The sequence below is a fragment of the Bombina bombina genome, chromosome 2 (genome assembly GCF_027579735.1).
Source record: "Bombina bombina isolate aBomBom1 chromosome 2, aBomBom1.pri, whole genome shotgun sequence".
Classification (NCBI taxonomy): domain Eukaryota; kingdom Metazoa; phylum Chordata; class Amphibia; order Anura; family Bombinatoridae; genus Bombina; species Bombina bombina.
The window spans coordinates 208,088,621-208,110,083 of record NC_069500.1 but is presented as its reverse complement, the minus strand read 5'-3'; the positions used below and the strand labels follow the sequence as shown (position 1 = coordinate 208,110,083).

Here is a 21,463-nt window from a genome sequence, read left to right as displayed (position 1 = left end):
GCGCCACACCGGCGCGAAAATGAGGCTCTGCTTAAGCTTTGGGAAAGCCCCTAAGAATAAGGTGTCTAAAACAGTGCCTGCCGATAGTATTATATCAAAATACCCAGATAAAATGATTCCTCAAGGCTAAATATGTGTTGATAATGAATCGATTTAGCCCAGAAAAAGTCTACAGTTTTAATAAGCCCTTGTGAAGCCCTTATTTACGATCGTAATAAACATGGCTTACCGGATCCCATAGGGAAAATGACAGCTTCCAGCATTACATCGTCTTGTTAGAATGTGTCATACCTCAAGCAGCAAGAGACTGCACACTGTTCCCCCAACTGAAGTTAATTGCTCTCAACAGTCCTGTGTGGAACAGCCATGGATTTTAGTGACGGTTGCTAAAATCATTTTCCTCATACAAACAGAAATCTTCATCTCTTTTCTGTTTCTGAGTAAATAGTACATACCAGCACTATTTCAAAATAACAAACTCTTGATTGAATAATAAAAACTACAGTTAAACACTAAAAAACTCTAAGCCATCTCCGTGGAGATGTTGCCTGTACAACGGCAAAGAGAATGACTGGGGTAGGCGGAGCCTAGGAGGGATCATGTGACCAGCTTTGCTGGGCTCTTTGCCATTTCCTGTTGGGGAAGAGAATATCCCACAAGTAAGGATGACGCCGTGGACCGGACACACCTATGTTGGAGAAAGAAAGGGTGGAGAAAGAGAGCAAGAGAGTGGGGGAGAGAAAGAGCAAAAGAGAGGGGGAGAGAGAGAGAGCAAGAGAGGGGGAGAGAGAGCACAAAAGAGGGCGAGAGAGAGAGCAAAAGAGAGGGAGAGAGAGAGCAAAAGAGAGGGAGAGAGAGAGCAAAAGAGAGGGAGAGAGAGAGCAAAAGAGAGGGGGAGAGAGCTAAAGAAATGGGGGGGGGAGAACAAAAGAGAAGGGGGAGAGAGAAAGCAAAAGAAAGGGGGAAGAGAGAGAGCAAAAGATGGGGAGAGAGAGCAAAAGAGGGGGAGAGAGAGAGAGCAAAAGAGAGGGGGAGAGCACAAAAGAAAGGGGGGGAGAGAGAGAGAGCGCAAAAGAGGGGGGAGAGAAAGAGCACAAAAGAGAGGGGAGAGAGAGAGCAAAAGAGAAGGGGGGAGAGAGAGAGAGCAAAAGTGGAGGAGAGAGAGGGCAAAAGAGAGGTGGGAGAGAGAGTGAGAGAGTAAAAGAGAGGGGGGAGAGAGAGAGCAAGAGAGTGGGGGAGAGAAAGAGCAAAAGAGAGGGGGAGAGAGAGAGAGCAAGAGAGGGGGAGAGAGAGCGCAAAAGAGGGGGAGAGAGAGAGCAAGAGAGGGGGAGAGAGAGCAAAAGAGAGGGGGAGAGAGAGAGCAAAAGAGAGGGGAGAAGAGAGAGAGCAAAAGAGAGGGGAGAAGAGAGAAAAAGAGAGGGGGGAAAGAGAGCAAAAGAGGGGGGGAAGAGAGCAAAGGAGAGGGGGGGAGAGAGCAAAATAGAGGGAGGAGAGAGCAAAAAAGAGAGGGGAGAGAGCAAAAAGAGGGGGAGAGAGAGCAAAAAGAGGGGGAGAGAGAGAGAGCAAAAGAAAGGGTGGAGAAAGAGAGCAAGAGAGTGGGGGAGAGAAAGAGCAAAAGAGAGGGGGAGAGAGAGAGAGCAAGAGAGGGGGAGAGAGAGCGCAAAAGAGGGCGAGAGAGAGAGCAAAAGAGAGGGAGAGAGAGAGCAAAAGATAGGGAGAGAGAGAGCAAAAGAGAGGGGGAGAGAGCTAAAGAAATGGGGGGGAGAGCAAAAGAGAAGGGGGAGAGAGAAAGCAAAAGAAAGGGGGAAGAGAGAGAGCAAAAGATGAGGAGAGAGAGCAAAAGAGGGGGAGAGAGAGAGAGCAAAAGAGAGGGGGAGAGCACAAAAGAAAGGGGGGAGAGAGAGCGCAAAAGAGGGGGGAGAGAAAGAGCACAAAAGAGAGGGGAGAGAGAGAGCAAAAGAGAAGGGGGGAGAGAGAGAGAGCAAAAGTGGAGGAGAGGGCAAAAGAGAGGTGGGAGAGAGAGTGAGAGAGTAAAAGAGAGGGGGGAGAGAGAGAGCAAGAGAGTGGGGGAGAGAAAGAGCAAAAGAGAGGGGGAGAGAGAGAGAGCAAGAGAGGGGGAGAGAGAGCGCAAAAGAGGGCGAGAGAGAGAGCAAAAGAGAGGGAGAGAGAGAGCAAAAGAGAGGGAGAGAGAGAGCAAAAGAGAGGGGGAGAGAGCTAAAGAAATGGGGGGAGAGCAAAAGAGAAGGGGGAGAGAGAAAGCAAAAGAAAGGGGGAAGAGAGAGAGCAAAAGATGGGGAGAGAGAGCAAAAGAGGGGGAGAGAGAGAGAGCAAAAGAGAGGGGGAGAGCGCAAAAGAAAGGGGGGGAGAGAGAGAGAGCGCAAAAGAGGGGGGAGAGAAAGAGCACAAAAGAGAGGGGAGAGAGAGAGAGCAAAAGAGAAGGGGGGAGAGAGAGAGCAAAAGTGGAGGAGAGAGAGGGCAAAAGAGAGGTGGGAGAGAGAGTGAGAGAGTAAAAGAGAGGGGGAAAGTGCAAAAGAGCGGGGGAGAAAGAGAGCGCAAAAGAGAGGGGGAGAAAGAGAGCAAGAGGGGGGGAGAGAGAGAGCAAAAGAGAGGGAGGAGATTGAGCAAAAGAGAGGGGGGAGAGAGAGAGAGAGCAAAAGAGAGAGGGGGTGAGAGCAAGAGAGGGGGAGAGAGAGAGAGAACAAGAGAGGGGAAGAGAGAGAGAGCAAAAGAGAGGGGAGGAGAGAGTGAGCAAAAGAGAGGGGGGAAGAGAGCAAAAGAGTGGGGGGGGGAGAAAGAGCAACAGAGAGAGGGGAAAGAGAGAGCAAAAGAGAGGGGGGAGAGAGCAAAGGAGAGGGGGAGATTGAAATAGAGCAAATAAGAGGGGGAGAGAGAGCAAAAGAGAGGGGGAGAGAGAGAGAGCAAAAGAGAGGGGGAAAGGGGGCGCAAAAGAGAGGGGGAGAGAGAGAGAGTAAAAAGAGGGCAGAGAGAGAGAGCAAAAGAGGGGGAGAGAGAGAGCAAAAGAGATGGGGGGGGAGAAAGAGAGCAAAAGAGAGGGGAGAGAGAGCAAAAGAGAGGGGGCAGAGAGAGCAAAAGAGAGGGGGGAGACAGAGAGCAAAAGAGAGGGGGAGAGAGAGAGCAAGAGAGGGGGAGAGAGAGAGCAAGAGAGGGGAGAGGAAGAGCAAAGAGAGGGGAGAGAGAGAGCAAAAGAGGGGGAGAGAGAGAGCAAAAGAGGGGGAGAGAGAGAGCAAAAGAGGGGGAGAGAGAGAGAGAGAGTAAAAGAGAGGGGGAGAGAGCAAAAGAAAGGGGGGGGGGAGAGCAAAAAAGCGGGGAGGGGGAGAGAGAGAGAGCGCAAAAGAGAGGGGAGAGAGAGAGCAAAAGAGAAGGGGAGGGAGAAAGCAAAAGAGAGGGGGGAGAGAGAGAGCAAAAGAGAGGGGGGAGAGAGACAGAGCAAAAGAGAGGAGGAGAGAGAGAGCAAAAGAGAGGTGGGGAGAGAGAGCAAAAGAGGGGGATAGAGAGCAAAAGAGAGGGGGGAGAGAGAGCAAAAGAGGGGGATAGAGAGCAAAAGAGAGGGGGAGAGAGCAAATAAAGGGGGGGAGAGCAAAAGAGCAGGGGAGAGAGAGAGCACAAAAGAGGGGGGTGAGAGAGAGCAAAAGAGAAGGGAGAGAGAGAAAGCAAAAGAGAGGGGGGAGAGAGACAGAGCAAAAGAGAGGAGGAGAGAGAGAGCAAAAGAGGGGGAGAGAGCGAGCAAAACAGGGGAGAGAGAGCAAAAGAGGGGGAGAGAGAGCTAAAGAGAGGGGTGGAGAGAGAGAGCAAAAGAGAGGAGGGGAGAGAGAGCAAAAGAGGGGGAGAGAACGAGCAAAACAGGGGAGAGAGAGCAAAAGAGGGGGAGAGAGAGCTAAAGAGAGGGGTGGAGAGAGAGAGCAAAAGAGAGGAGGGGAGAGAGAGCGAAAGAGGGGGAGAGAGAGAGCAAAAGAGGGGGAGAGAGAGCAAAAGAGAGGGGGGAGAGAGAGAGCAAAAGAGAGGGGGTGAGAGCAAACAAGAGGGGGTTAGCGCAAGAGAGGGGGAGAGAGAGAGAGAGAGAGCAAGAGAGGGGAAGAGAGAGAGAGCAAAAGAGAGGGGGGAGAGAGAGAGCAAAAGAGGGGGAGAGAGAGAGCAAAAGAGAGGGGGGAGAGAAAGAGAGCAAAAGAGAGGGGGTGGGAGCAAAAGAGAGGGGGTTAGAGCAAGAGAGGGGGAGAGAGAGAGAGAGCAAGAGAGGGGAAGAGAGAGAGAGCAAAAGAGAGGGGGGAGAGAGAGAGCAAAAGAGAGGGGGGAATTGAGCAAAAGAGAGGGGGGAGAGAGAGAGCAAAAGAGAGGTGGGAGAAAGAGAGCCCAAAAGAGAGGGGGAGAGCAAGAGAGAGGGGGGAGAGAGAGCAAAAGAGAGGGTGTGAGAGCAAGAGAGGGGAGAGGGAGAGAGAGAGCAAGAGAGGGGAAGAGAGAGAGAGCAAAAGAGAGGGGGAGAGAGAGAGCAAAAGAGAGGGGGGAGAGAGAGCAAATGAGAAGGGGAGAGAGAGCAAAAGAGAGGGGGAGAGAGAGAGCAAAAGAGAGGGGAGAGAGAGAGCAAAAGAGAAGGGGGAGAGAGAGAGCAAAAGAGAGGGGGGTGAGAGCAAGAGAGGGGGAGAGAGAGAGAGAGGGAGCAAGAAAGGGGAAAAGAGAGAGAGCAAAAGAGAGTGGGGAGAGAGAGAGCAAAAGAGAGGGGGGAGAGAGAGCAAATGAGAAGGGGAGAGAGAGAGCAAAAGAGAGGGGGAGAGAGAGAGCAAAAGAGAGGGGAGAGAGAGAGCAAAAGAGAAGGGGGGGGGAGAGAGAGAGCAAAAGAGAGGGGGGTGAGAGCAAGAGAGGGGGAGAGAGAGAGAGAGAGAGAGAGAGGGAGCAAGAAAAAAGGGGGAGAGAAAGAGAGAGAGCAAAAGAGAGGGGGGAAGAGAGCAAAAGAGAGGGGGGAAGAGAGAGCAAAAGAGAGGGGGGAAAGAGAGAAGCAAAAGAGAGGGGGGAGAGAGAGAGAGCAAAAGAGAGGGGGGAGAGAGAGCAAAAGAGAGGGGGAGAGAGAGAGAGCAAAAGAGAGGAGGAGAGAGAGCAAAAGAGAGGTGGGAGAGAGAGAGTGAGAGAGCAAAAGAGAGGGGGAGTGAGCACAAAAGAGGGGGAGAGAGAGCAAGAGAGGGGGAGAGAGAGCAAGAGAGGGGGAGAGAGAGAGAGCAAAAGAGAGGGGGTGAGAGCAAGAGAGAGAGAGAGAGCAAGAGAGGGGAAGAGAGAGAGAGCAAAAGAGAGGGGGAGAGAGAGCAAAAGAGAGGTGGGAGAAAGAGAGCGCAAAAGAGAGGAGGAGAGAGAGCAAGAAAGGGGGAGAGAGAGAGCAAGAGAGGGGGAGAGAGAGAGCAAAAGAGAGGGGGGAGAGAGAGAGCAAAAGAGAGGGGGGGGAGAGCAAGAGAGGGGAGAGAGAGAGAGAGCAAGAGAGGGGAAGAGAGAGAGAGCAAAAGAGAGGGGGGAGAGAAAGAGAGCAAAAGAGAGGGGGAGAGAGAGCAAACGAGAAGGGGAGAGAGAGCAAAAGAGAGGGGGAGAGAGAGAGCAAAAGAGAGGGGGAGAGAGCACAAAAGAGAGGGGGAAAGAGCACAAAAGAGGGGGGAGACAGCGAGCAAAAGAGGGGGGAGAGAGCGAGCAAAAGAGGGGGGAGAGAGAGAGCAAAAGAGAGGGGGGGGAGAGAGAGCAAAAGAGGGGGAGAGAGCAAAAGAGAGGGGGGAGAGAGGGAGAGCAAAAGAGAGGGGGGTGAGAGCAAGAGAGGGAGAGAGAGAGAGAGAGAGAGAGAGACTGCAAGAGAGGAGAAGAGAGAGAGAGCAAAAGAGAGGGGGAAGAGAAAGAAAGAGAGCAAAAGAGAGGGGGGAAAGAGAGAGCAAAAGAGAAGGGGGAAGAGAGAGAGCAAAAGAGAGGGGGGAAGAGAGAGAGCAAAAGAGAGGGGGGAAGAGAGAGAGCAAAAGAGAGGGGGGGAGAGAGAGAGCAAACGAGAGGGGGAGAGAGAGAGCAAAAGAGAGGGGGAGAAAGAGAGCAAAAGAGAGGGGGAGAGGGAGAGCAAAAGAGAGGTGGAGAGAGGGCGCAAAAGAGAGGGGGGAAGAGAGGGCCCAAAAGAGAGGGGGGGGGAGAGAGCGCAAAAGAGAGGGGGGAGAGAGCGAGCAAAAGAGAGGAGGGAGACAGAGAGCAAAAGAGAGGGGGGAGAGAGAGAGAGCAAAAGAGAGGGGGAGAGAGAGATCAAAAGAGAGGGGGGAGCAAGGGGTGGGACTGCAGTACTGCAAAAAAATGGCCTGTGTACACAGGCTTTAGGACTAATGTGTATATATATATACATATATATATATATATATATATATATATACATATATATATATATATATATATATATATATATATATACACATATATATATATATATATATATATATATATATATATATATATATATATATATACACTGTATATATATATATATATATATATATATATATATATATATATTCCATCAATTCCATGCACTCACTCATTGATATCACAAACATAGCCTAGGTGACTCCTCAATAATATTCATAAAACAACAGGCACAAAGGAGGACACTCATGGGTCTTTAAAACATCCAAACAATATCTTTATTAAGTGTATAACATCATATACGGTAATAGTCAATTGACTATTATATGATGTTATACACTTAAAGGGACATTCCAGTCAAAATATAAATGTACATAGATTAATTACATCTTTGAAGAGAAACATATTTGCAATATACATGTATTGGCAAAAATGCTTCTAGTAAAAGTTATCACTGTTTTAGTGTTAACATTTTTCTCTGCACGTGCATGTGAAGCACAGCTAGATACTCTCAGTGCACCAGCATTTTAAATAATACAGCTGCTCAGATCATCACTGGGGCTTGTATCATCTCAGCAAGTAACAAATTGAGTCATTAACAGATGGTACAAGCACCTTAGGCTCTCTAAGCAAGTGCTGTGTTTAAAATGCTGGTGCACGGTGCATACTTAAATACACTTTTGTAACAGCTATAGCTTTTATTAGAAGCATTTTTGCTAACACATGTATATTACAAAATTGCTTCTGTTCAATACCGAAATGCACCCATGTGGTTTCCAATTTTGGCTGGAATATCCCTTTAATAAAGATATTGTTTGGATGTTATAAAGACCCGCTAGTGCCCTCCTTTGTGTCTGTTGTTTATATATATATTTATTTATATGTAAAGCACTTTTTTATTACACAGTTGTATATCATAAGATGCAAGCCTGCAGAGTAGAATAAAACAAAGACAAGTACCATAAAGGGTGGAGGGTTATATCTGTAATTTACTGTATACCATATTTATGGGAGGTGATCTACAGGTGACATTGTGGGTATCTACTTCAAAATAATGAATAATGTTATAAAGATGTTTTAATTATCTTTAGTTGAATTATGATAAGATAACCACTGCTTAATTATGAATATAACCACAAATATTTTTGATATGCACACAAAATTTACTATAACACTAAGTGTGTATCTATAAGCTCACTAATATAAATAGCTTCTCTGTTTATTCAATATAATGATTTTCTAAGCTGAAAAGGATATTTATATTCACTGATCACTATGGGCATCTTACCTTCAGTAAGTGCAACTTGCCCCCTGAACTTCTGGTGCATATTAAAAAGTGCTTTGTAAATAGAAAGCATTGTCTTTCCCCTTCTCTTTTCAAAGACAAAGGTCCTAGGCGAACTTTACTTAGCTTCCCTCTTTCTACTGAAGGAACTTGAATGAGGGTACCTAAAATAAAAAACAAAAAAATGTAATTACCGTTTCATAAAATACAATTAAAGACTATATTTATTTATTCAGATACTCAGGTTGTTTAGTTGTTCTAAGTAAATTTTATACTTTTTTCTGTTGTATTTCTGGGGAAATGTCTCAATGAATATCACTTATTTAGGTGCATGATATTGGTTGCTTTGCTTGGAGTATGTGGTCATAGTTGTCAATATTAAAAAAATAATAATAATTAAAGGGACACTTTGCAGGAGAGCACTCACGAAAGCAAATTTTGGATGCATTGATCATGCTTGGTTTTAGAGCTCCATCTACTCTGTGTACCCAGAAAAACATAATTTATTCTCACCTTATACATTTCTTTCATGGTGGTGAGAGTCCATAAGCCATAACAGAGATTAAACTCTCTCCCCTCCATCAGGAGGCAGGCAAAAATGATTCAACACATCAAGAGCTTTAATCCTTCCCAACTGCTGATCCATCTCAGTCTACCGTATAGCCAAGAAAAGGAGAAGTAGTAGAAAGGCAGGAAGAACAAAGCAGGTTAATGAGGTGCATGCCAGAACCATTCGATAAAAAATTAAATATGGGGGGGGGGGTTGGATTGTCTAAGCCGTAGCCAAGTTCAGTCATGAATATCAGTAGCTCCGAACATATCTTGAACTAAATGATAATTATCTCTCTACTAACATCCCATCTAGTGTTTGAATCTATAGTACACACTGAAAGAAAGGTTGGGAGTTAGCAGATACCCTGTTTATCGTAATCCAGACCTCAGAAGTTTCGAACCGACTGTTGGCGGCGGTGCCACTTTCACAATACCCCCCGGTCAGACATCAGGCCGGGTAAAAGTGGCTCTTGTCCGCTGAGAGTGACACACTTCACCGCTTAGGCTGCACTCCTATGTAATAGTCAAGTGAAAGAGATGCTGTCAACAGAGATCCTGAGAATATAAGCCTATCATCTACAACTGTGGAGTCTGACATAATTGCACTTCTAATGCTGTCTGATATCCTACAAGATGGAGGATCAGTTTGCCTTCCTTCGCAGGGAGTTTGAGAGAAGAAAAAGGCAACACATCAGAAGAGAACGGGATATACAGGTCAGCTCCGACTTTGGCAAACCCCCTAGATACCTGTGAAGTGAAGCAAGATGGAGGTCCTGTTAACGTCACGAGCGATACCGCTAAATCTGAAGCACTAACATATGACGACAGGCAGGCACCATTAAACAATACCCATTTAGACTCTAAGCTTGGTATCAGGCCTGGTTCCAACACTCCTACAAATGGAATGCTAAATCGGCATCCCCTGGCGATGTGGCTGGTCAGTGGGGGACTGAGATGTGACAAGGAGCTGAAGCTTATGGAAAGAATGTCTTCATAATATTTATGTTCTTTTTCTAAATATCCCATGGATCTACAGACCCGAACCGGTAGACACCCTGTGAGGGCTATCAATCTTATCAATGGTGTTACTGTACCCTCTCATACAAAAGCCCACATCTACATTATCAGTTACTAATATGTTTGTTAGCTATTACTAATAGATACCTCTATGTTTCCGCATATTGCTATGCTATATCACTAAGTAGAATTCGATTTATTTTCAGATACCATAGGTCCAAGAGAGACCATATATATCATGATATTCCCTCTATTCTAGTTAATATGGGCCCAAGAGTGACTCATTGCAATTTGTGAGGGATTTAAAATATGCAAAATGAGGTTTCAGTTTAGATTGTTATGTGTAACTACAGTGCTTTCATTCTTTTGTATTCTTTGAAAAAGTAAATTTATGCTTACCTGATAAATTGATTTCTTCTATGATACGACGAGTCCACGGATTCATCCTTTACTTGTGGGATATTATCCTCCTGCTAACAGGAAGTGGCAAAGAGCACCACAGCAGAGCTGTCTATATAGCTCCTCCCTTTACTCCACCCCCCCAGTCATTCGACAGAAGGTATAGGAAGAAAAAGGAGAAACTAAAAGGTGTAGAGGTGACTGAAGTTTTAAATCAAAAAATATAATCTGTCTTAAATTGACAGGGCGGGCCGTGGACTCGTCGTATCATAGAAAAAATCAATTTATCAGGTAAGCATAAATTTACTTTTCTTCTATAAGATACGACGAGTCCACGGATTCATCCTTTACTTGTGGGATACAATACCAAAGCTACAGGACACGGATGAACGGGAGGGACAAGACAGATACCTAAACAGAAGGCACCACTGCTTGAAGAACTTTTCTCCCAAAACTAGCCTCCGAAGAAGCAAAAGTATCAAATTTGGAAAATTTGGAAAAGGTATGAAGGGAAGACCAAGTCGCAGCCTTACAAATCTGTTCAAAAGAAGCATTGTTTTAAAAAGCCCATGTGGAAGCCACCGCTCTAGTAGAATGAGCTGTAATCCTTTCAGGAGGCTGCTGTCCAGCAGTCTCGTATGTCAAACGGATGATGCTTTTAAGCCAAAAAGAAAGAGAGGTAGCCGTAGCTTTTTGACCTCTACGCTTTCCAGAATAGACAACAAACAGAGAAGATGTTTGAAGGAAATCCTTGGTCGCTTGCAAGTAAAACTTCAAGGCACGAACCATGTGCAAGTTATGTAACAGACGCTCCTTCTTAGAATAAGGGTTAGGACACAGAGAAGGAACAACAATTTCCTGATTAATATTCTTATTAGAAACAACCTTAGGAAGGAATCCAGGTTTGTTACGCAAAACCACCTTATCAGAATGGAATATAGGATAAGGCGAGTCGCATTGTAATGCAGATAGCGCAGAAACTCTTCTAGCAGAAGAGATAGCAACTAAAAACAGAACTTTCCAAGATAGAAGTTTAATATCTATAGAATGCATAGGTTCAAACGGAACCCCTTGAAGAACTTTAAGAACTAAATTCAAACTCCATGGCGGAGCAACGGATTTAAACACAGGCTTAATTCTAACCAAAGCCTGACAAAACGACTGAACGTCTGGGAAATCTGCCAGACGCTTGTGCAGTAAGATTGACAAAGCAGAAATCTGTCCCTTTAAGGAACTAGCTGATAACCCCTTCTCCAATCCTTCTTGGAGAAAGGACAAAATCCTAGGAATCCTGATCTTACTCCATGAGTAGCCTTTGGATTCGCACCAATAAAGATATTTACGCCATATCTTATGATAAATTTTCCTAGTGACAGGCTTTCGAGCCTGAATCAAGGTATCTATGACCGACTCAGAGAAACCCCGCTTAGATAAAATCAAGCGTTCAATCTCCAGGCAGTCAGCCGCAGAGAAACTAGATTTGGATGTTGAAACGGACCCTGAATGAGAAGGTCCTGTCTCAGTGGCAGTTTCCACGGTGGCAGAGATTACATTTCCACCAGATCTGCATACCAAGTCCTGCGTGGCCACGCAGGTGCTATCAAAATTACCGAAGCCCTCTCCTGTTTGATTCTGGCAATCAGACGAGGAAGGAGAGGAAAAGGAGGAAACACATAAGCCAGGTTGAACGACCACGGTACTGCTAGAGCATCTATCAGTACTGCTTGAGGATCCCTTGATCTGGATCCGTAACAAGGAAGTTTGGCATTCTGACGAGATGCCATCACATCCAATTCTGGTGTGCTCCATTGATGAATCAATTGTGCAAACACCTCCGGATGGAGCTCCCACTCCCCCGGATGAAAAGTCTGACGACTGAGAAAATCCGCTTCCCAGTTCTCCACTCCTGGGATATAGATTGCTGATAGATGGCAAGAGTGAGTCTCTGCCCATCGAATGATTTTGGAAACCTCTATCATCGCTAGAGAACTCTTTGTTCCCCCTTGATGATTGCTATATGCTACAGTCGTGATATTGTCAGACTGGAATCTTATGAATTTGGCCGAAGCCAGCTGAGGCCACGCCTGAAGCGCGTTGAATATCGCTCTCAGTTCTAGAATATTTATTGGAAGGAGAGCCTCCTCCTGAGTCCACATACCCTGTGCCTTCAAGGAATTCCAGACTGCACCCCAGCCCAAGAGGCTGGCTTCCGTCGTCACTATGACCCATGCTGGCCTGCGGAAACACATTCCCTGGGACAGATGATCCTGTGACAACCACCAAAGAAGAGAGTCTCTGGTCTCTTGATCCAGATTTATCTGAGGAGATAAATTTGCATAATCCCCATTTCACTGCAGTGGTCTGAGATGCAAGCGAGAAAACGGAACTATGTCCATTGCCGCTACCATTAGTCCGATTACCTCCATACACTGAGCCACTGACGGCCGAGGAATGGAATGAAGTGCTCGGCAAGTGGTTAGGATCTTTGATTTTCTGACCTCCGTCAGAAACATTTTCATGTCTGCCGAGTCTATCAGGGTTCCTAGGAATGGAACTCTTGTGAGAGGGACAAGTGAACTCTTCTTTATGTTCACCTTCCACCCGTGAGATCTTAGAAAAGCTGGTAAGTTGACGCCTGATCAAGATATCGTCCAGATAGGGCGCCACTGCTATGCCCCGCGGCCTTAGAACCGCAAGAAGGGACCCTAGCACCTTTGTGAAAATTCTGGGAGCTGTGGCCAACCCGAAAGGAAGGGCCACAAACTGGTAATGCTTGTCCAGTAAGGCGATCCTGAGGAACTGGTGATGATCTTTGTGGATAGAAATGTGAAGATACGCATCCTTCAAATCCACGGTGGTCATATATTGACCCTCCTGGATCATTGGTAAAATTGTCCGAATGGTCTCCATCTTGAAGGATGGGACTCTGAGAAATTTGTTTAGAATCTTGAGATCTAGAATCGGCCTGAAGGTTCCCTCTTTTTTGGGAACCACGAACAGATTGGAGTAAAACCCCTGCCCCTGTTTTGCTTTTGGAACTGGGCAGATTACACCCATAGTATATAGGTCTTCTACACAGCGTAAGAATGCCTCTCTTTTTGTCTGGTTTACAGACAAACGTGAAAGATAAAATCTCCCCCTTGGAGGAGAATCTTTGAATTCTAGATGATACCCATGGGTCACGATTTCTAAAGCCCAGGAATCCTGAACGTCTCTTGCCCAAGCCTGAGCAAAGAGAGAAAGTCTGCCCCCTACTAGATCCAGTCCCGGATCGGGGGCTGCCCCTTCATGCTGTCTTGGTAGCAGCAGCGGGCTTCTTGGCCTGTTTACCTTTATTCCAAGTCTGATTAGGTCTCCAGACTGACTTGGATTGAGTAAAATTCACCTCCTGCTTTGTGGCAGGGGAGGAGGTAGAGGGACCACCTTTGAAGTTTCAAAAGGAACGAAAATTATTTTGTTTGGCCCTCATTCTATTTGTCTTATCCTGAAGAAGGGCATGGCCTTTTCCTCCAGTGATGTCGGAAATGATCTCCTTCAGTTCAGGTCCGAATATGGTCTTATCTTTGAAAGGAATAACTAATAGCTTCGATTTTGATGACACATCAGCAGACCAGGACTTAAGCCATAACGCTCTACTCGCTAAAATGGCAAAACCTGAATTCTTTGCCGCTAATTTAGCCATTTGAAAAGCGGCATCTGTAATAAAAGAATTAGCTAGCTTGAGAGCCTTAATTCTATCTAAAATATCATCTAATGGGGTCTCAACCTTAAGAGACTCCTCTAGAGCCTCGAACCAAAAAGCAGTTGCAGTAGTTACAGGAACAATGCACGCTATAGGTTGTAGAAGCAAACCCTGATGAATAAACAATTTCTTTAGAAGACACTCTAATTTTTTATCCATAGGATCTTTGAAAGCACAACTGTCCTCAATAGGTATAGTTGTACACTTAGCCAGGGTAGAAATAGCTCCCTCCACCTTAGGGACCGTCTGCCACGAATCCCGAATGGTGTCAGATATGGGAAACATTTTCTTAAAAGTAGGAGGGGGAGAGAACGGAATGCCTGGTCTATCCCATTCCTTAGTAACAATGTCCGAAATCCTCTTAGGGACTGGAAAAACATTAGTGTTAGTAGGGACCTCTAGATATCTATCCATTTTACACAATTTCTCTGGTGGAATTACAATAGGGTCACAATCATCCAGGGTCGCTAAAACCTCCCTGAGCAACAAGCGGAGGTGTTCAAGCTTAAATTTAAAGGCCGTCATATCTGAGTCTGTTTGAGGGAACATCTTTCCTGAATCAGAAAGTTCTCTCTCAGACAGCAATTCCCCCACCCCCAAATCAGAACATTGTGTGGGTACATCAGAGATGGCCAATAAAGCATCAGAGGGCTCAGCATTTACTCTAATACCGGACCTACTGCGCTTCCCCTGCAAACCAGGCAGTTTAGATAATACCTCTGTGAGGGTAGTAGACATAACTGCGGCCATATCTTGCAGGGTGAAAGAATTAGATGCACTAGAAGTACTTGGCGTCGCTTGGGCGGGGGTTAAAGGTTGTTACACTTGGGGAGAAGTAGATGGCATAACCTGATTCTCTTCTGACTGAGAATCATCCTGAGACATACTTTTATCAGCTAAAATATGTTCTTTGCAATGTAAGGCCCTTTCAGTACATGAGGGACACATTTTAAGTGGGGGTTCCACAATGGCTTCTAAACACATGGAACATTGCCTTTCCTCAATGTCAGACATGTTAAACAGGCTAGTAATGACAACAAACAGGTTTGAAAACACTTTATTTAGTGAAAAAATAACAATCTGAAAAAACGGTACTGCGCCTTTAAGAGAAAAAAAAAGCATACAATTTTTCCAAAACTGCTTTAAAACGATAAAATTATCCCAATTTTATGATAAAAGCATCCCAACTTGTCAGCTAAGTTTGCCCCACAAGGAAAGGAATACTTAACCCTTACCAAAAAACGTTGTGCTATAAAACGTTAACTTCAAATAAAAACACCCCCTGCACCTCGCCACAGCCCTGCTGTGGTGCCTAACTGCCCTTAGGGGTCTGTAAAATCGGATTAAACCTTTCATTAGGCCCAATACTGTTCTGAAAGGCCCACCGAAGTTGGAGCTTGCTGCTTGTCTGGGAAAAACAACTGTGCAACTGAGGCGTGAAAATAGGCCCCGCCCATCACACTCGATGTCTCACAGCCCAAAATAACCGCACCAGAGTGGGCTCATATACCCATAAATGAATCCATGTGTACACTCTATACTTAATAAAGTAGCAAAACGTCTATCATAAAAAACGTTATCTGCAACTCCCAGTCATGAAAACGTTTGCCCACAAACATCATAACATCAGTGTCAACCATTTTTTTTATAGCCCAATATGCAAGTCCAGTAATACCCCTCTTTATACTTTAGGATTACTGCTTACCCTTTCCCTCATGGGGATACTGTCAGCCAATTCTGAAATAACACAGTCTCTCCAGAAAAAAATGACTGAACATACCTCACTGCTTATAGCATGAAAAACGTTCCTCACACTGAAGTTTCTTAAGTACTCCTCAGCCATTCTGTGGGAACTACTCTGGATCTTAGTAACAACTGCTAAGATCATCAGCCTCCAGGCAGAAGTCTTCATCCATCTGCTGCCTGGGAGAAAATAGCACACACCGGTACCATTTAAAATAAAAAACTCTTGCTTGAAGAAAATAAAAACTAACATTTTATCACCTCTTTCACTTTACCCTTCCTATTACTTAGAGTAGGCAAAGAGAATGACTGGGGGGGGGGTGGAGTCAAGGGAGGAGCTATATAGACAGCTCTGCTGTGGTGCTCTTTGCCACTTCCTGTTAGCAGGAGGATAATATCCCACAAGTAAAGGATGAATCCGTGGACTTGTCGTATCTTATAGAAGAAAATTTCTATTTACATGTGACTGTAACATGTTAATTTATTCTTTGGCATTATCACCATATCGGTGTATAAGTTCTCGAATATAACTGTAACTTGTCTCTTTAAGAATGTTTTACTAATAACCTCAATAAAAACCTATTAAACAGAAAAATCAAAATATTGGGTAGGTATCGTATACTCTCACCACCATGAAAAAAAGAAATATATCAGGTAAGAATAAATTATGTTTTCTTTTATAAGTGGGTGAGAGCCAACTAGACATAACAGTTGGCATTCAATACCCAAGTCATGGAGTCCACTATATCATAACCCCCCCCCCCCAGTAACCCTTGCAAATCAGTTGTTTTAACCAAGTAGCCAAAGTGACTGCGGAAGCCTTTTGACCCTTATATTGTCCTGAAAAATTAAGAAACAAAGAGGAAGACTTTCTAAAATCCTTAGTAGCCTGAAATTAAAATTTGATACGCTGATACGATAGACAGATACGCTGTCTGCATTTATCATTACACAAGCATTTCTTGTAAAATGCTTGTGCAATACCACCCCCTGCAGATTCACTGCCTATCAGCCGCTAGCAGGTGGTGTCAATCAGCCTGATCGTATCCGATCGGGCTGATTGCTGTCTGCCGCATCAGAGGTGGGGGACGAGTTAAGGAGCAGCTGTCTTACGACCGCTGCTTAACTTCCACTCCAGGCAGACCTGAAGTGGAGTGGGTCTGAATCCGCATCCGCTGCTTCAGAAATCAACCCCATAATATCTAGATATATAGAGGTACTTGCAAAAAAAAGAATTTTAAGGGACATTAACCCCATTCAGGAGTACAAGTGGGTGTCATCCACTCTATGCTCGGTGTGTGAACAATTACCAGGTGTCAACCTCCTGGGTGTCCCCCCTTTATGGTAAAAGGCATATTACAATCCTTTTTTGTAGGTGATTGCAATAACCTGCCTAATTAGTTAAGGTATGGGGCAGTGGCTCCAAAGGAGCCCCTATCTCCTACTGATAGCATACAGCACACACATAATATCCATAAAAAAGAGATTGTTCACTTTCACATAAGTGATCTCATGCCACTTTAGCTAGCAGGTGACTGCCATAGAAATAGCAATCATGTGTCAATAGGGTGCCTTTCACAGTGCGCAGGGCTTTAAAAGGGACTATAGCACACCAAATAAAGACTACTAAAGAGGAGAGCCACCACTTTCAAATGATGGGTTGCATGCCAACGTGGCTTTCAGCTGGAAACCATGGCAACATTAAAAACACAGGCATAAGGAAGAATATCAGGGGGTTGGGGTATCTATTATGCTTCCACTTAAAATAAATGAGAAACTTGAGATCCATTACTGAAAGCAGCAATCCTGTAAATCATTCCCATGTACAGCAGAATAATTATTTTTTAAATTTGCATTTCACATAGTGGAATTTCCATACCTACTAATGCTAGGTATTAGGGACTTGGAAGTTTGAGTGGGACCATCACCATATTGTGGGTGGGGCTGTGTCTGGAGGGGCAGGGTCACTGGTGGATAGTGGGGGAATATTGCGCATGTCTGGGTGGTCTCTGGACATTTCTTGGTGGGAAATTCTGCAAATAAGGACACATGACTGTTTTAGAGGGACAAACGTCAGAAAAAGGGTCTGATCATCTTAAATAGGGACAGTTGGAAGTTCTGCATTTCATTAAATTTCTGCAAACTAAATGTATTTTCCGCAAATATTTGATCTGCTGGAAAAAAAGGAGGTATGATTTGTGTGTGCACTTCAAAGAAAATATTGAAATGTATGTGTAAATGCAATGAGAAAACCACAAAAAACAGCTCTCGCACATGAGTATTTGCAATAAATTAATCACAGATTTGTGAAAGATCCTCATACAAAATAAATTGATAAGGACCTTTTAAACTGTAAATTTGCCTTTTTTCCAGTCTAGGGACACACCCCTTAAAAAAGCCCCTTTACTGGTAATGAACAGTTTTCCTTTAATGTCCCCCTTTAGGGTCAGATATAAATGAGCTACTGCACATATCAACCAATCACTTTGCAGCATACAGGAGGGTCAGAATTCTAATTCCATAGAATGCACTCCAGTTTATCTTGGGATAGTGGAAAAATTCTAACTTTCAGATTTTATAGGAAATTAAACATATACTTTTATGTCCCTTTAAACAGGAAACCCATACAATGCTCTGTTGCAAAGGTCAGTGCTTTAAATCTTACATATTCTGTAACACACTTACCTTGCCGTACAAATGTCTGGCTAGTATCTAGTAATATATCACAGCCTTCAACTATCATTCTCTCAATAGAGAGATTTTTGCGAATATTTTCTGTGTCACTCACTTCATCGTGCATTACCCTGAAAAATAAAAATAAAATAAAAAACGAAGCAATAACTTCTATTATTAAACCTTATGGATTTGAAATAAAATGTTATTTAAATAAAAGTATTTCAATTTTTTAAATACTTTTTATTGAGATTTAAGTTAAACAGTTCACATTACTGTAAACATTAACCATTATATAAAACTAATGTACAATAGCATGTCTAAAATTTGTAATAGAAAACAGTATAATATGATAAACCTCTAATTAGTTTTATCAAGTAGAGATGTGCATTTAGCAGTTTCATTCACTGACAAATGCAGAAGTAAGGGGCTGTTTTCGGTATTCGTCTCATTTCGGAGCCAAATTACTTCTTGTGCAAGTGAAACACACTAAGATCTGTACAAATCTTACTGTGTTTCACTTGCACAAAAGATATTCGGCTCCGAAAAGAAGCCTCCTACTTACACATTCGCAAGTAAACTAAACTACCGAATGCACATCTGTATTAACAAGTATAATATATCATAGTTGCCAACAGTCCCTGATTTCTAGGGACAGCAACTGGATTTTGTTATATGTTCCTGGATTTTGTATTGTCCCTGGAAATGCCCCCTCCAGGAGAATTGGAGGGCTGCAGCTGAGATGAGGCATGTGTAACACAAGTTAAGGGTAGTAGCTGATGGGGAGGCTGAATGTGCAGCAAGTACTCTGCTTGATCACTCACAGCAGGTCTAGGCAGGGACTCCTTGCTGCACCATCTCTAGATAATTGAAGTTTAAACTGCCACAAATCAGAAGACAAAATACTTAAGAACAGCTCCTCCACACTGGGTAAGGAACTGTGTTGATTTATTGTAAAATAGGGGGATTACTTGGCTACAACTGTAGATAATTCATTGTTTCTAACTTTGCATTACTTAGTCTGACAGTAATCTTCATATTCTAGCCCTCTGTTTTGTCTGCAGCTTAATGATTTTCACATGAGTTTTAAACATACACCACTTCCTACACACAGTGCAAAATATGAAGATTGCTGTAAGAATAAATCATTAAAAAAAAAAATTTTTTTTTACCCCAACAGCTTACCCAGTCCAGTGCAGTGCATAATCACACAATAAGATAAGCTGCACTGAGTGTTTGTTGTGTCTCCCTTCCTGTTTATAGTAATTTGACACTGCAGTGTAGCTCCTCCCCTACACCTCTGCCATCAGAGTGTCATTGGGAGTCCAGGATAACTCTGGAAGCATTGCTGCTGGCTATACAGTGGATCTAAGGTAATTTTGTGTCACATCCATTTTGTGTCACATCCGTTTTGTGTGTCTTTAAGCACTCAGCTGAGCACTGCAATAGTATAATATATAGGCAAGTGATAATATATAAGAGCTGGACAGTTAAAATAATTGATTAGGAGATGGTTTTTGTTTCATTATAACTTTACTGCAATAGAGCAAAAAAGCTTATTTTTTTATGGTCTTTTGGAAGAATGAATTACTTTTAAAGGACGGGTAAACACTGCAGAATAGCATAATCAATAAATGCATAATAAATAGACAAGGCAAAAGCACTACATTTTCATTTTATATGAGTAATAGTCAGTTTTATTTTGCTTCTCACTGCATCATGTGAAGCCATCAGTCAATCACAAAATGCATATACTGTACGTATATTCTGTGAATCTTGCACATGCACAGTAGGAGCTGGTGCCTCAGAAAGCGTGCACATAAAAACATTGTTCACATTTAGAGAATAAAAGTGAATTGGAAAGTTGTTTAAAATTGTGTGCACTATCTGAATTACTGAATTAGGAGAGTTTAATTTTCACTTTAGTGGTCCTTTAAAAGTAAACATTTTCTAAATATATGCGCACATATATTATGCGTTTAAATTAGACATTTTAATAAATTTTGACTAGTGATGCAGATTGTTTTCTGTTTACTGGGTCAAATTCTAAAGTAAAGGAATCCCATGTATTCTTTAACATGTTTAGAAGTCTCTTTTTGCATATTGCTTTACGTCATGTGACATCTCTTCCTATGATGTTTCTTACTGTGATGTCACTGAATATGAAAAAACATAATTTATGCTTACCTGATAAATTCCTTTCTTCTGTTGTGTGATCAGTCCACGGGTCATCATTACTTCTGGGATATAACTCCTCCCCAACAGGAAATGCAAGAGGATTCACCCAGCAGAGCTGCATATAGCTCCTCCCCTCTACGTCAGTCCCAGTCATTCGACCAAGAATCAACGAGAAAGGAGTAACCAAGGGTGAAGTGGTGACTGGAGTATAATTTAAAAGATATTTACCTGCCTTAAAACAGGGCGGGCCGTGGACTGATCACACAACAGAAGAAAGGAATTTATCAGGTAAGCATAAATTATGTTTTCTTCTGTTATGTGTGATCAGTCCACGGGTCATCATTACTTCTGGGATACCAATACCAAAGCAAAAGTACACGGATGACGGGAGGGATAGGCAGGCTCATTATACAGAAGGAACCACTGCCTGAAGAACCTTTCTCCCAAAAAATAGCCTCCGAAGAAGCAAAAGTGTCAAATTTGTAAAATTTGGAAAAAGTATGAAGCGAAGACCAAGTTGCAGCCTTGCAAATCTGTTCAACAGAGGCCTCATTCTTAAAGGCCCAAGTGGAAGCCACAGCTCTAGTGGAGTGAGCTGTAATTCTTTCAGGAGGCTGCTGTCCAGCAGTCTCATAGGCTAAACGTATTATGCTACGAAGCCAAAAAGAGAGAGAGGTAGCAGAAGCTTTTTGACCTCTCCTCTGTCCAGAATAAACGACAAACAGGGAAGAAGTTTGGCGAAAATCTTTAGTTGCCTGCAAGTAGAACTTGAGGGCACGAACTACATCCAGATTGTGTAGAAGACGTTCCTTCTTTGAAGAAGGATTTGGACACAAGGATGGAACAACAATCTCTTGATTGATATTCCTGATAGTGACTACCTTAGGTAAGAACCCAGGTTTAGTACGCAGAACTACCTTGTCTGAGTGAAAAATCAGATAAGGAGAATCACAATGTAAGGCTGATAACTCAGAGACTCTTCGAGCCGAGGAAATAGCCATTAAAAACAGAACTTTCCAAGATAACAATTTTATATCAATGGAATGAAGGGGTTCAAACGGAACACCCTGTAAAACGTTAAGAACTAAGTTTAAACTCCATGGCGGAAGCAACAGCTTTAAACACAGGCTTGATCCTAGCTAAAGCCTGACAAAAGGCCTGGACGTCTGGATTTTCTGACAGACGCCTGTGTAACAAGATGGACAGAGCTGAAATCTGTCCCTTTAATGAACTAGCTGATAAACCCTTTTCTAAACCTTCTTGTAGAAAGGACAATATCCTAGCGATCCTAACCTTACTCCAGGAGTAACCTTTGGATTCGCACCAGTATAGGTATTTACGCCATATTTTATGGTAAATCCTTCTGGTAACAGGCTTCCTAGCCTGTATCAGGGTATCAATAACCGACTCAGAAAAACCACGTTTTGATAAAATCAAGCGTTCAATTTCCAAGCAGTCAGCTTCAGAGAAGTTAGATTTTGATGTTTGAATGG

At 43.5% G+C, this 21,463-nt stretch overlaps 1 protein-coding gene across 1 annotated transcript in view; it reads right to left on the bottom strand.

The window, feature by feature from the left end:
* RASGRF2 (Ras protein specific guanine nucleotide releasing factor 2) overlaps nucleotides 1-21,463 on the bottom strand; it is a 1,049,304-nt gene that overhangs the window by 378,174 nt on the left and 649,667 nt on the right. The window contains 2 exon segments of the mRNA XM_053701460.1: nucleotides 7,670-7,830; nucleotides 17,805-17,923. Coding sequence (XP_053557435.1) covers nucleotides 7,670-7,830; nucleotides 17,805-17,923 — 280 coding nt within the window.